General features: G+C 42.7%; 1 protein-coding gene across 3 annotated transcripts in view; it reads right to left on the minus strand.

Annotated features, from left to right (window-relative positions):
• slc20a2 (solute carrier family 20 member 2) overlaps positions 1-16393 on the minus strand; it is a 44640-nt gene that overhangs the window by 17117 nt on the left and 11130 nt on the right. For all 3 annotated transcript variants that reach the window (XM_054610678.1, XM_054610676.1, XM_054610677.1), the window contains exons 2-4: positions 3080-3651; positions 744-884; positions 171-256 (exon numbers count right to left, since the gene is read on the minus strand). In XM_054610678.1, coding sequence (XP_054466653.1) covers positions 171-256; positions 744-884; positions 3080-3368 — 516 coding nt within the window. In that variant the 5' untranslated portion in view covers positions 3369-3651. The remainder of the gene's footprint in view (positions 1-170; positions 257-743; positions 885-3079; positions 3652-16393) is intronic.

Genomic DNA, 16393 nt, shown 5'->3' on the forward strand with positions numbered 1-16393 from the left:
ACACGTGTTTGTCTCCGTCTAGATTCTATTTACATTTGTGGACCGACGACTCACTCTAATTTAAAAGGCTAATGATGCACATGTTTAGAAGGTTTCACATACATTTAATGAGGATGGATTTTTGTGTGAGAGGATAGAGCAAGAACAACAGAGCTTTAACGTAAGCCCACCTTGCTGAGGATGAAGTGTCTGATTAGCAGGAAGAGGAGTCCGGACATGAGTCCAGAGAGCAAAGGGGAGATGAACCACGACGACACTGGAGAGAAAAGAACAGCAAACCACAATCAGCCATTGATACAGTATTGCCATGCCGCAATGATTAAAGAACAGATATGACCTTTTTTATTATTAAGCTGTGGTTTATATATGTTTTTCAGAGATCCTCTCAGTTAATTTTATTTGACAGTTCATCCTGCGAATGCATTGCATGCTGGTCCCTTGAAACTCTTAAACAGGGGAGTAATTGGTGTCTTAGCCTCTTCTAAGAGGCTCGAGGGAGTCATCCTCGCTGGAAACAAACTGGCGATTGACGTTAATGCGTTGCAGAGCTACAAAATCTTCACTGTAACTGCACAGGAGATATCTCACTGTGGCCATGTTCAGTTTATTTTCTGTCACTTTGCGACCTTTGTCAGGTCCAAATTGTGCCATGCATGTGTGCACAGTAGGAGTCAGCATGCAGGCTGGGAGGATAAATGTAAACAGCAGACAGACTGGTCTAACTCGACCCCCGTGGCCATTACCAATCTTGACGAGCTGCATCCACTGCACGCCCTTGGTGCCGATGGCCACCATGGAGAAGCCAATGGTGGCGCCGACGATGCAGTGAGTCCCGGAGATGGGCAGCTTGAGGAAGGAGGCGATCAGCTGCCACACGGCCGACCCTGTGATCCAAGCAGAGACACACACACATCTCAGAAAACCCTTTTCATATGTGTAATTTTGCTCCGGAATGTTAAATAGTGGGATCGTTCTACTGTTTGTTGTCTTCTTCACTGGATTAAAGACTTTTTTAGGAACTGGACCATGACAGACATATGACATCTTAAGTGCTGTTTGAAATGCTAAATGACTGCTTTAGGTTTGGCATAAGTGAACCAACCTCAGAAAACTGCAGACGCATTATCCTCCGCCCACGCGTGTTTACTATAAACATCGTCATAAAAAAAGACCTTGAATCTGAAATTGCTGAATGAGGTGCAGTAATTGCAGTGCTCTCGACATTTGTTATTATTCATGACGGAGGAATATTTTGAGGTACAGTGAAAGCCTGCAGCAACAGGACAAAACATAAAGAATAATGGAACATTTATCAAGACATCACTGATTTATCAAGACAAAAAAATCCCTTCTCCCGCAGGTCAATTTATTCTTAAGCAACAGAGTCCATTATTTGTATAACAATACCTCAGAGTCTCTTTGTCAAAGCCCTAAATAAGTCATTGACATAATACACTGTATTGTGCCGTTCTCTGTGAACCTGCTGGGGACATTGAAAGCATTTCCCTGCTGTTATCGCATCAAAGCCAGAAGTTAAAACTTCATCTTTATTCTGTATGAACAATATGCCTGTTGAATAATATTTCCTGTTTGAGATCAAGAAGAACTGTTCAGTGTTTCCCCCGCATTCACTCGCCACGGCCCGCCACACCTGAATTTTTACCAACATGGGAATCCCCCCGTGCATAATGTGGCTTTATTTATTGCAGTTTTCCCAGCAGTCATTAAAATGGCATTATCCCAGCAGGGAGCCCCCATTGTTTTCTGCTCTGTGCCGTTCGTTTGCTGAGGCAATCTGATGTTCCTGTGTAAAGCTACTGCGCTTCTCTGTAAATGTAATGTTTTCTAATGCGAGGACGACTTTCTCTGGAAACGCTGCAAGGCCGATTAACATAATCAGCAGAACTTTTCATAAGGTTCATCTGGAAATAGATTATTCACAATGTTTGTCAGGAGGATGCTTTGTAAACTTTGCTAGTGCAAAACTGATTTTATGACATCTCTAAAATCCGATAAAGAAAAAGTGGTTTGGAAAACAAGAGCAGATGTTCTTGAAATTAACTTTTACCAACTAGAGAACAAACAAACCTGCTACAGTTATGTTAATTAGCAGTTACATTTTGGGCTTGTGAGCAAAAAGAAAAACGGATGGACAAAGAAGCCTTTTTTTGCCATTTTGGGAAAAGCTCAAACCCTCAGAGCTGCTAGTGAGCTCTGTATCTAGATTCAGTATCAGCAATGTGTGAGTGCTGCATGTGTTTAAACAGTCTGACATGCGTTTGTGTCTGCCCTCAGGTCAGGATATGAAACGTTGCCCAGGAGCTGTTTACAGTGTTCTGTGTTTACATGAACAGACACGTGTTCAAAATTATTGAGCGTGCATAGCAGAGGAAACGACAGAGCCTGCTCCACATGAGCTGAAATATATTCATTTATAAATAAATATACGCATATGAGCTAAAATGGTAAATTGATTAATCCATTCGTCGATAATCAGAAAATGCAACTATTTGTATAACAGATTATTTGTATTAGTCAAGCAACATTGCCAAACTTTCACTGGTTCCAGCTTCTCAAATGTGAGGACTGTCAGTTTTCCTCGGTTTTATATCAGCATAAATTATGCATCTTTGGGTTTTAGACTCTTGTTCAGCCATAACAAGAGGTTAGAAGAGGTCACCACGGGCTGTCGGAACTTGTGACGGGCTTAGATTTTACACCATTGGTTTTTCCTGATATCATTGCATCGCTATAACTAATTTCCCAAAATCATCAGCAGCAAATGTTTATCTAGAGGGATATTAGACTTAGAAGTAATCTCTTGATATATTTAAGGACTGATTATTAATTTAATTATTAGATTTATTAATATGTTCGTTATTTTTAAAAGACACCATGGTGACATATTCAAACGTCTTCTTTTGTCTAACAACAGCCCAAAGGATGTAAAGCCGAAATCTGAAAATGTTTTCAGGTGTTTTGCTTGAAGTGACTGAAATTGTCAAACTAGTTTCTGATAAATATCTGTTGCTGAACTTTCGGCTCTACGCTCGACTGGAGAAAACTAAGTCCGACTTACCGACCATGGCGCTGACCTCCCCCGCCATGAGCACGGGCACAGTCTCGTTGTACAGGTTGACGTCTATGATGCCCTTCCGGATGGTCTCCCCCACTTTGGCCCCCAGCAGCATGGAGCCCAGCGTCTCGAAGATGGACGCCAGGATGCACGCCTGCTTCAGTGTGACCACGCCGGAGCCCACCGCCGTGCCGAAGGAGTTGGCCACGTCGTTGGCGCCCACCGAGAAGGCCAGCACGAAGGCGATGATGAAGCCGAGGATGACCATCCATAGATACGCCTCCATATCCATCTTGATACGATTTCAAAAAAAAAAATCCAAGTGGAGAAAAATAAAAATAGCTTAAATAATTCTTTTTTCTTTCAAAAAGAAGTGCTCTGTGCGCTTTTAGCGGAGGATTTAAGCCAAGTCTGCTCCTTTTTCTTCTTCCCCTGGTTGTAAAGAGTTCGAGGGGAGAAGCACAGCCGCTAACTAAGCGTTTGGAGCTCAGTCCGGAGATTGGAGACTAGTGATGGTGGGTGCGGGGAGCATTCCATAGCTTAGTGTGAGACGGCCTGTCCGCACGATCCTTCACCTGCCAGAGAAACAAGGGGACGAGAGACGCAGAGACAGATTAGTGTCACGGGCCATGACGGCTCTTTATCAACAGGGGCTACAATCTGACACCTCCTCTGACACAAAGGAGGGGAGGGACCAAGAGAGAGGAGAGGAGGAGGAAGAGGAGAGAGAAAAACAAGGGATTCAGGATGGAAGATGACGATGCAGAACTGGCTTTGATGAAACAGAGGGGGGGGAGGGGGGGGGGGGGGCTGAGGACATCTCAGACAGCCACAATAGGACATCACAGTCTGCACTTCAAAGTAATCAAATCAGAGCGCTCAGAGGGCCTGCTGTTAGCGCCGAGACTATAAAAAGACGACTGCGTCCAGAGCGAGATCGGGATCCGTCTTATCCCACAACGCAACGGGGCCTGACGTCTCTGCCAAACCTGCTTCTAGTTCACATGGTATTACATGTTTTTGTCCCCTTTTGCCACACATTTACCGAGTCTGACACAGCGATGGCAAAAGCTGATCACGTTGATCTTCCTAGAAAGGGAATGTGAAACAGTTTTATCTTCGGAATGTAGATTCAAATCAAAAAGCGAAAGCTTTGCTGCAGTACAAGATAAAAAAAACTCATGGATTTAAGTTGAGACTGCAATGCAGTAAGAGCATCAGCAGTGATGTTTTGCTGCTGAGAGGTGGGAGCTGTTTTGTAAGCAAGTAGACTGATGATAGAGTCGAGAAAGTTTAACTTTTAACTCTGTGTTCTCTCGTATCTTTATCTTAAGGCTTAAATCGCCTCTTTGAAGATCTCCATATATCTTGAGGGGACATTTATTTGTCAATTAGCAGTGACATATTAACTGCTGTGACATATTTCAGACATAACTTAAATATAAAAGATTTATTTCAGATGTAAATTTCTGTGCATTACAGCTATTAAGCCTATATATAGTCTGACAATAAGCATGATAATCCTGTGAAAAGGTTCAGTGGTTTGGATAATGATTTGAGAATGCTAAAAAAACAGAGTAGTTGAGCTTCAGGAAATTTAACTGTTGCTAATTGAATTAGCTTTTAAAGAAAACCTTCCCGTAATCTCTTTGTTTCAGCTTCTACAACCGTTTCTTGGTTTTATAGTCACTGTAAACTGAAGATCTTCTGGTTGTGGACTCGAACGGACAAAACTTGACACGTGAAGACATCGTCTTATCCTATGGAAGCTTGCAACAGATATTTTTATTAGTTTTCTGACTTTATTTGCAGATGAAACTATCAATTTATGAATCTTATCAGCGGGAGGTACAGACTTCTTAAAACAAGTGCCGTGGTTGTTGCTGAGTTCGTCTGAAAAGTGGATCATATCAGGGCAGCGTAATGACTTCCCACGTCCCGGTAAAGTACCATGAGGCGTATTTACATGCAAACAATGACAATGTGCTTCGGGAGGAGATGATGAGGCCACCAACACTGAAGCCTCTGGTGGTCCCTGAGAAACCACCACACCACAAATGACTCGCTCTGGGTTCTCTCTCTCTTCTTTCTTTTGTGTCTGGCCACATAATGAAAGTGGTTCATAGGGGATAATGGCAGCACATTTCCTTCTTTGGTTAAGCCACTTGTTAATGGGAGCATTACATGTAAACAGCTTGAGGCACATTCCCTCGGCATGAACCGACTGTGTGCTCCCCATCGCTTGGGGACGGGCAGCTCCGGTCTAAATAGCCCTCGGCAAGTCATGGCTACCTCCTCCCGACAGAGCTCCATCTGGAACAGTTGAGGTCACGTACTGCTATCCTTTATCCTGTGTTGAACCGCAACACCAAACACAGAAATATGATAATAACTTGTTGTTTGGTCAGACCTGCCAGGACCTCCCTAAAAATCAGGATCTAGTAGCTAGAGTCACACTCAAAATAATCACGTTGTTTAAAATCTTATTTCATTTTACTCACATTGACCCAACAGATTCTGGGGCAGTTCTTTATTCTTTTTTTTTTATAGCTCAGGGATTGCCAAATCTTAAAAAGATAAAGTAAAAAGAATGATGCGATACTTCACTGATCCTGAAGGTAAATTGTCTTTTCACCTGCTTCCCTCCAGAAAGAGATCAGAGCGAAGGATCAGAGCGAAGGATCAGAGGCTCTGGACATAAAGATTCAGAGTCTTCAGACACTGGGCTGAGACTCTCAGGCTGAAAGTTCATAAACTGAAGTCATGAACTCATGTCCACCAGGACAATTGCTACTAAGAAATTAACTATATTAATAATTTATGACCAAATCTAAAGATAAAATCCAAAGTAGGATCTCTATCTGAGCTCTAATATTCAATTGATTCATTAAGTGCTGTAGTTGGCCCTTACAAGGAGGGTGGTTTATGAGAAACGCCACAATACGATAAGAAACCATAAGATACAATACCATACGATAAGATACCATAAGATACAATACCATACGATAAGATACGATAAGATACCATACGATAAGATACAATACCATACGATAAGATACCATAAGATACAATACCATACGATAAGATACCATAAGATACAATACCATACGATAAGATACGATAAGATACAATACCATACGATAAGATACCATAAGATACAATACGATAAGACACCATAAGATACAATACCATACGATAAGACACCATAAGATACAATACCATACGATAAGATACCATAAGATACAATACCATACGATAAGATACCATACGATAAGATAAGATACCGATAAGATACGATAAGATACGATACCATACGATAAGATAAGATAAGATACCACAAGATATAAGAGGATAAGATACCACAAGATACCATGAGATACAATACAATAAGATATGATACCATAAGATACGATACTATAGGATACAATACGTTACCATGAAATACGATACAATTACATAAGAAACCAACACATACGATATGATAATATACCATAATATTCGATACAACACGATAAGAAACCATAAGATACCATACCATAAGATACCATACGATACAATAACATAACATACGATACAATACCATAAGAAATGATACAATAGGATACTGCGTGATACCATAATATGAGATTAGATACGATACTATAAGATACAATAATATACGATACTATAAGATACAATAATATACGATACCATAACATACGATATAACATACGATAAAATACCATAACATGCAATACCATAAGAAACGACCTGATACCATAAGATGCGATAAGGTACAATACAATAAGGTAAGATACCATACCATAATATACCATAAGATATGATACGATACAGTAAGATACAATATGATAGAATTTTATTAATCTCGAAGGAAATACTTGTGCCAGAGATTGATAAAAGATAACAAAAGAAGAATAAGAAAAAACAATTGAGTAAGAATATAAATGTATATAAACAAAAGAGTAATACATATAAATACAAGTGTATTAAAAGTAGTACTGACACCAGTGCAAAATAGAATGGCAATAACAGTAAGATAAATGTGGGAAAATAGGTAAATCAAAATAGAAAAAGTAAATTACAACAGCAGGAGTGAAAATCTAAAGTGCGTGAGAAGTATTACTAACACCAGTGCCCAACAGAAACTAAACTAAAAAGCTTTTTATAAAACATTCCTTAAATAGAACCCCTCACTTCATAATATGTTCATTTGAATTGCTATATAAACAACATGTTTAACAACCTTTATATTGACAGGGGCAGACCAACACCAGACGCTGTGTAAATGTCTAACCCGCCTCGAGAGAACCACACAATCAATCACGGCCTTCCACCAAGCAAAACCAGAGACTCCACAGAGGACACCATCAAACAGGTCACTGTAGTGAGCGTGTAGAGGAGGAAAGACGAGTGACTCGAGCGTGGGCGCCGACACATTAACCAGGCCTTTTACTTCACCGGGTCTTCAATTGTCTTAACGAGGGAAACTCAACGTGACAGCTGCGGCTGAAGCTCGGTCCGTTCTGAAGACCTCATGCCGTCGCTCACAGTTGGGCACGTAAAAACTATTTCCACCAAGACCAAATAGTTCAGTGGTAACCTGTGGAGTCCTCTTATTGACCGCTGTGCTACAGAGGAGACTCAAAAGATTCTAGTCAAACGGGGGGGGGAATGACAAAACCCAATGTGCGCCATCCTCAACAGCCGGTGTTAGGGTAACAGGATGTGGTAGAGTGAATCTAAAATGACCAATGACTTTTTTAGATTATTAGTTCTCACTTTGTAGAGGACATTAGAGGGGACATTTTTCGCTCAGTACGTCTCCTCCTCTGGCCAGGAGCAGAGTTTTGCCTCCCAGCTCCACCAGTACCCACCGGGAGCCAACACAGACACTACAAGCTGCTGGAGACTCAGGCCGTTTTGCTGGGCCCGCTAGGGGGTAGGGAGGCACTGGAGAACCAGAACCAGGACTGCACGGAGCAGACAGCTAAGACTCCTGCTGCAGTAAAATAAGATGTTTTCTAAAGGGACTCTGGTGCTTGAAAACACTACCACATTCGTCGATAGACGGACGGCCAAAATCAAGACTAAATGAAAATTCCTTGTAGTAGTTTTAACTCGTCAGCACATCCTGGCTATTACAGAAGCAGTGGGCATCCACAGTGCCTCCTCAAGGGCAATGGCAGGAGTACTGCTAATATTTAGAAAGCAATATGTAATAGTTTAGGAAAATACGATATTTTACTTTCTTGCTAAGAGCTAGACGAGCAGATTGATACCACTCTCATGTAGGCACAGTGAATGTGAAACTACAGCCAGCAACCGTTAAGTTTAGCTTAGCATGAAGGTAAACAGCTAGCCTAGCTTTGTCCAAAGCTAAGCTAAGTTTAACAAAAATACAGGCATGTTAAGTATTGTCCATCTTCTCGTCTAACTCTGGGAAACAAAAGGCCAAGTTTGCCCCAAGATGTTGAACTATTCCTTTAACTTGTATGTTTTCTTGGATGGAAGGACACCAAAGAGCCTGCAGGAAATAATGTAAACGCACGTTTACGTTACCAAACCGGACATAAATAAAGAACCGCACAAACCATTGTCTTGGCCCCTGCTTTCTCAACAAACAACTGCACATTAAATTGTCTATAGTGCTGTCTGAGGATGGAACACACAGCTTTGACCTTGAGTAGCATTCAAAAGCTTCATATATTTATTTTTCCATTCAGAGAACTCAGTATGTGCAAGGATAGGTCGGCCATATGAGCTTCAGTTCTGTTCGGGGGAGTCCTCACCATCTCAGGCTGCAGAATCAAGCTGTGTGACTTGGGAGCGTTCACGAGGCTCCAACGGATGATTCATTGGGACCTTGAAACGTCTAAGACTTGGAGTCTTTTGAAAAGGACAGCATTTTGAAAGAGTAAAATACATAAAGAAAATGAGTTGTGTAAAATGTTATGCAACATTTGTGAAGGTTCTCTTTTCAACTGGATGAGAAAGCTCTTCAAGATTATGCTGCTGTTTGCTGGGCAGTGGGATGGGGGAAAATAAAGGTTGAAATAATAAAATGTTGAATTTAATTTGAAAATCATTATCATTATCAGTGGGAGGGAATTACTTCTGCTTAGTAAAATCATTTTCGAGATGTTGATGATAAGGGGTCAACTCACTCACAGGGGGACAAAGTAAGTCTTGAATAGATAGAATTTGTGTTATCATTTAAACATGCACATATTCCATGCCAGCTGCTTTCACAACAGCACAAAAGGAATTTTATGGTTCATTTTCATTTCCAGTTTACCATTTAAAATACTCATACTGGATCAGAGAGTCCTGCATGTAGTCTTTCTTTCTTTTTTTCCAGGACTAAATTAAAAGGTTTGAACCCTCAATAGATCAGCCCACAGCGACATACGGCTTCCGTTTTCAGCTCGGGGGGAATCTTTTAGAACGTTCTGCACAAAGAGAGTCACTGCCGCTGTCCAAGGTGCTGAACCTGAGACCACCGGGGGATGTGGGAGCTGTCCGAGGGTTTAATTGCTGTTGTTCACACTTTATAACACCAGGGGATGTCTGTGATTTTACTTCATGTAAGCATATCTAGCGATATACATATATAAGTGCGGAAAGCTTGGCTTATACCGGCCGAGAAATTTTATGTGAAAAAATGGTTATATTGTCTTGGTGTCGTTGTAGCTTCTGCTTTTTGAACCATCTGTCATCGAGTGATTAGAATATTTATGTGAACTTTTCCTTTCAGAAGAACATAATGCAACTGTTTTTATGAATACTTGAAACCCTATTATTTTCAGCATTTCTTGCTGCAATCAGCTTTATGAGATTTTCTCTTTCTGCTAATTTCTGTAGCTGTTTGTATAATACAAACTTTACCTTCTTGGAGTTGCTGTAGCTCAGGAGCAGGAAGTTAACTAATCATTGCCGGTTCATTCCCCCGCTCTTTCTGTCCACATGTCAAGGTGTACTTGAACAACTCAACACTGACCCCGAAGTTGCTCCCAAGGGAAGGACCAGCAATTTGCCATGGCAGTGGTGTGTGTCTGTGTGTGCGTGTGCGAGGGGAAAACTGCAAATCGATTTTTTTCTGCTGCGGTTGAAAAGCACTCTTTTATACCGTAAGTGCAGTCTGTTCACTATCTCATACTCTGCTCGAAATAAACCACCCTTCTAAAAACGATACCCTAAATAAAAAACACTGGGAAGTGACAGACTCTCTGAGGCTACGTGCTCGTAAGGATTATTTCTGGCAGACATCTTATTCCTGCGGGTGTCAGGTGGCAAAACATCACACACATAATGAGGGCACTCGCACACAAAAGACAAAATAAAAAAACACAACACGGATAAAAATAAGACCGAGACCTCTGTGTCTAGAGGACACATCCAAGATTTTAATGAGGGAGACTTTGTGCAGTGCATGTGGAGAATATATCTTAAGAGAATTTCAACTATGCAGCTGCATCCCAGCACCGAGCAGAGCATTGTTACCGGGTCACAACAGTGACCTCTGGAAGCATCGTCCGTGTCGTGAAGAGGAGAGCGGCTCACTGCGATCACTTCTCTGACTGTTTGCTGTCGCTGCTTGCTCACTAATCAGCTCCGAGATGCCACTGCACCACAGCTGGTGCAAGAAACATTATGTCACGACACGAGCTACAGTCTGCATTGACACGCACCGAACACCTCCTCCTCCTCCTCTCATCAGCTGGGCACAGAGCTAGAACACGCATGCAGCGTTAGATGATGACTCACGGCGGCATCGCTAAACCGGCGCTGGCTAATTGTTACACCTGAAGCGTACGCAACTGCTCTGCGTGCCTCCCAAGGACACAGGATGCTCGTCTACCAGAAAGTTAAACATCACAGAGAGATATGGTTAAAGGCATCAACCCCACTCACCTTCATGTCTCCTCACAGCAGTGGAGGCTGAGAAAGTGGTGGAGTGGAGATGAGTGAGTGTCAGAGACGAAGAAAACACAGAGAAACGTTGGGGCTGAGAGAGAGAAAAAGATGAAATGGACCGGGGGGGAATCAAAACCAAGAGGTGAGTGTGACGGGGGGAATATGGAATTAGCTGAATTAGAACAGCTGATGACAGGAGAAGTGAAAGGAAGAGAGAGGCTTAGTGAGCAAATCAGCAGGTTGTGGCGGTGTTGCGGGAGAGAGAGAGAGAGAGAGAGAGAGAGAAAGAGAGCTAACAAGAGAGAGAGCAGCGCAGCCAGAGGAGTCTAGACTGCCTCTTAAAAGGGAAGTATCCACATTCACAGCGCGCTCCAGCCAATGGGGAGCGGAGGAGAGAGACCGGGCTAGCAGCCGACTGGCTGTCCGCCCCGGCAGAGGGGACGGACGGACGGGGACGAGGCAGCCAATGACAGCGGAGCTGCGTGTGGATGTGTTGAGCGGCCTGAAGAAAAGGAAAAAAGGCATGCCGACAGATCAAGGGCATTCGGAGCGCCGGCGTTCTCCTTGGTCACTCGATGTACAATATGCAGACGCATGTTCAGAAGGATAAGATACAGTGCGAGTTACACAATCATGTATGATGCTGCATGAGATGAGCCAAGCCATTCCCCCCCCCCCCCCCCTTTCTTGTTGACACACAGAGAGGCCCCGTCGTCACACACACACACACACACACACACACACACACACACACACACACACACACACACACACACACACACACACACACACACACACACACACACACACACACACACACACACACACACACACACACACACACAACTGTCATTTGGCTGCAATCCACCAGTCACTTTCTCCCTCTACCACAATTGTCCTCCTTTTTCAGAAAGAAAGTGCCCAACAGTGCGTCTTTATGCGAGTTGATTTGGGCGAAGGAGACACGATGAAGAGCGTGGAGTGACTCTTCGGCATCCTCGACACTCGCTACAGGAGGCATGGCGAGAGACTTCCCACACACCACAAACCTCTGACATTAACAGGCCTTTTTGTAGCAGACTAGTGTTCAAGCTTTCTGGCAGCTTCTAAACTATGACTGCGGCTCAATACTCTGGACTTTACAATCTGTTTGATTGTTTTTCAAACTTCGGAAACAAAATGTACCACGAGATACCCGCCTCGCACAAATTCCTCTATTCGTTCTCTGTAGTCTTTCAAACCATAAACTTCAAACACTCACGTACACCATTGAAGCTGTGGCAGTTCAGGTCCGGTTCCCCCTTCGATCTCTCACATACCATGCAAGGACTACAAGAATACTTCACTTGTCCAGTACTGTCTCAGAGGTCTGATCTGGCGTTTGTTCTCTCACTCATTCTCTCCCCCCAGCTGACCCCTGCCTGCTAAAAGCCAATCTGCGTCAGCTGCACCTGCTGCCGCTGAGTCTGCGCTTCGCAGCAGGGAGGCGCTGTCTCCTCGGAACCAAAAAAAACACACACACACACACACACACACACACACACACACACACACACACACACACACACACACACACACACACACACACACACACACACACACACACACACACACACACACACACACACACACACACACACACACACACACCACCGTGTTTGAGATCAGTAGGGCCTCCGAGAGCAGGAGGGGGGCCGTCGAAGAATGACAACAACACCGAAGAGCACGTCGCTCCTCACACACACGTCTTCAAAAGACTCCTCTCTCACACACATTTCCATAAATCCTCTCACTCATTCCGTTTTCCCTCCGCCGCCTTAAAGGTCTGCATTGCAGCACTAATTTAGGTTGTCAAGGAGCAAGTGACTGTGGTAATCCTTCAGATTGCTTCTGACGGCCATTACCAGCACACGGGCGATCTGTCAAATACTAATGTTAGCCTGCAGCTAAATCATTCGTTTCCAGTACTTTTTTTTTTATATCCCGATAAAGATGCGTTATCGTCCTAACACAGTCCCAAGGCAGAAACATCTCAGGGCACAAATCCCTTCTTTGAAGCTAAATCGCCTCTTAACGTCACGCTTTATGAATATTTATGTTCCAGTCGTAGTTTTTTGAGGGTTTTGACACAAAAGCTGACAGCGTGTGCTGACTCGTTTCAAATGTGATTGTGTGTGTGTGTGTGCAGTGTATACTTATACATTTATGTTTGGATTATGGATGCACCAATACCGATATCGGGGCCGATACTGACTCGAAAAGATGGATCTGGATAACAACAGGGCCTGTGTATTCAACTCAATGTTATGTTTATATACTACACATATTTTTTACGTTTTGACCAATCTGTTGCTCCATTAAAAAAACGTAACACTTAAATTGTAATTCCTTTTAATTTCAAAGATTTTTAAAACCAAATGTATTTATTTGTTACATTAAGATTTACAAAGTTAGAAAAGTGTTCAAGTCTGATGTTGCCTTACACACAACAGAATGATCCCAGTCTCTTCCACACAGAAAGCACAGTTTACCAATCAATTGAAAAACTACTAATCAAAGTATCAGATTTATCCACATCGATCGACCAAGGTATCACTTTTGGTATCAGGTCTGAAAAAGTTGGATAGGTGCATGTAGAGCTGGGAAATACATTGATAGTGTATTGATATGGTGATATGAGACTACATTTTGGATATCATAAGTGTTTAAAAGGCCGGATTACAGTTAAGTGCTGTCATTTTCTGAATTAACCAGACTGTTCTATTATTTGCCTTCACTAATGCACTTTACTTAGTCATTGTATCCACATTACTGATGATTATACATAAAAAAAAATCTCATTGTGTCAATACTTAAAACTGGATTATAGTATTGTAAAGTGTACGCTGAGAACTACTGACAGAAATATCATCGCCGTGTTGATTAATTTGTTTTGCCTCATTGGTACTTCCTCCCCACAGACGCCAAAGATAAAAAAACAGCAAATAGTCATAAATCACTCTCAGTGAACTTCCTACATAGATTAAAGCACTGCGGACACGGTGACGTGGGCGACTTCTCCTGTGGAGCAATACAACTGTTGACGAGTGACCACCTCCAATACAATTTCAATGGATGACAAAAATCAGAGAAATATCAGCATCGCGCTACACAAACTGACCACCTGTCTGAGCCTTTAGCAACACTGGATCGGCCAGTGTTACAACAGCAAACAATCGACACCCCCCCAATCCACCCTCTGGTTTCTAGTGTTGAGTAAGCCTTATGTTTAAATACTCTTTTAAGGTCAGCTCTCTCTGGTTTCAGCAGAGACTGTGCACGGGGTTTGACCCCCCTCGCCCCAAAATGGCAAAGTGACTTGAAGTGTCTCCTCCCCGTTTGAGTGTTTTGAGTAACTTAAACGGACGCGTGCTGTCCTTACACTGTTTGTTTATGAGGGGGTCCGTAAAAAAAAAAAAGGACACAGACTAACAGCAATACAAAGATCGTAATAAAAAGAAAACATGAAACACATACACATAGAAATATTACTGCCTGAGCATTTAAAAACACACGGGCCTCCGTAGGATTTCTACAAGTATTCTAGTCAAGTTAATAAAAAAGGGGAAATTACATGATTCTCTGGAAAGGTCCAGCTGAGCACACACACACACACACACGCACACACGCACACACGCACACACGCAAACACTGCATTTAAAACCCTGAGGCCAAAATAGCAGCCACACAAAAGGATGCAGCGCCTGAAATAAAGCTTTTAGGTCGGCAGAAACTATTAGTCACCTCTGAGAATAAACCGTGCTCTCAACGGGGATTCCTAATTGACCAATAGAAACCCACCTCAAAAGATGAATACAGAACCAACTGCTTTGTTACCAAGTCAGGGGCCCCGTTTTGCTGGCTGGCCGTCACATCAGAGGACTACCGACACGATCAGCCTCAGTACGTACCAACAATGGCAGCTTTTTTGAGGGGAAAAAAAACTGCAGTCGGGCTTTCTTCACTTCCTGCCATCTGCCTCCATGTTCCCGTCTGTAGGAGTCATCTTACCCTTGGACCCTTGCTCTGTTTTCCTCACCCCCCACTCCCACCCACACTTCAGCCGGACAGTTCCAGTTCTCTTCCAAGAATCGGCGTCGGTGCCCGATGGCGAAGCCTGGCCCCCTTTCACCCCCCAGTGCTCCCTCCTCTGCTGCCCCCCCACCCTCCCGATCTCTCCTCATCTCAGATGTGGAAGTGGAGAAATGTTGATCTGGCTCTGCCTAACCTACCTCTTTCTCCACCGCTGAGACTGGTAATCTGCTGTTTGGCAGGCTGCGTGGTATTAAAATGTGTTACTGGGGCAAAGTGGGTGCTGGTATTAGTGAGGGTGCCGAAAAAAACGGAGCACGAAAAAAAAAAAGGACAAGAGGCTCGATGAGAAAGCAGAGGTACGAACATGAGTAATGACGTTTTAGGCCACGTCTAATGGGGATAAATGCGTCTTGTCCTCTCCGTTTGGGCGACTGACCAATGATATCTTCATTTAAGTGTTCCCTACGATGGAGATCTAAAAAAAGGCTTTTTAAAAAATGTCTTGTGATTACCTTACAACATAATCCATTTGAGAATTCGGGCAAGCCATTTATTGGCAAATCGTCCATTTTCTAATTCACAATTTTAATAAATTGCTTTATAATTTACTTCTAATGTAAATAAGGAGCCAGAGTGCGTAAAAAGCATCAAATTATAGAGCTTCTTTATAAAAAAAAGTGCCAGGTGAGGATCACCTGCACCACCTGAAAGTTTAATGGGTATTTTTTGTTTTTAAAACAAGTAAATTGATTGTCCCTGGTCAAATCAATCCATACATATGTTACGTGTTCATATTCATGTAGTTATAGGAGGATCATGCGAACGGTCCGGTGGATGCGTGCATGTGTGCACCTCCGTGTCTGTCCACGGGTAATCTTACATTCTGCTGCTAAGACGATTGCTTGCATACATCGCCGATTGTCTTGGAGTTTGAATGAAGTGTGTTTTACGATGCCTTACAGCCTATAAGTGTCTAGACAGGGGGTTAGTCAATTGTGGGTTGTATTTTTCCATAGTACTGTAAAAGCATTATAGGAAAGTACTACATAGTGCTAGTGTGGGACAGGTGGTTGTAAAAGGTTATGGAGCTAGGCACAAATAGATTTTGAAAGTATCTGGACTGCTTACTATGTGTGGACATATTTCAGGAAAAGGGGAAATAATTCCACAGATAAGAAAAAAAAAAAAAAAAAATCAAGCTGATAAACCAACTGTGCTGTGCATATGTTCTAAGTATAGACTATTATGACGATGCATGTTTGTTTCTATAAACTGTGAGTAACTACAGCAAGACGGACATTTGTGACCTTGGACGGCAGTGTCCCCACA

Source organism: Anoplopoma fimbria, chromosome 13 (assembly GCF_027596085.1).
Source record: "Anoplopoma fimbria isolate UVic2021 breed Golden Eagle Sablefish chromosome 13, Afim_UVic_2022, whole genome shotgun sequence".
Lineage (NCBI taxonomy): Eukaryota > Metazoa > Chordata > Actinopteri > Perciformes > Anoplopomatidae > Anoplopoma > Anoplopoma fimbria.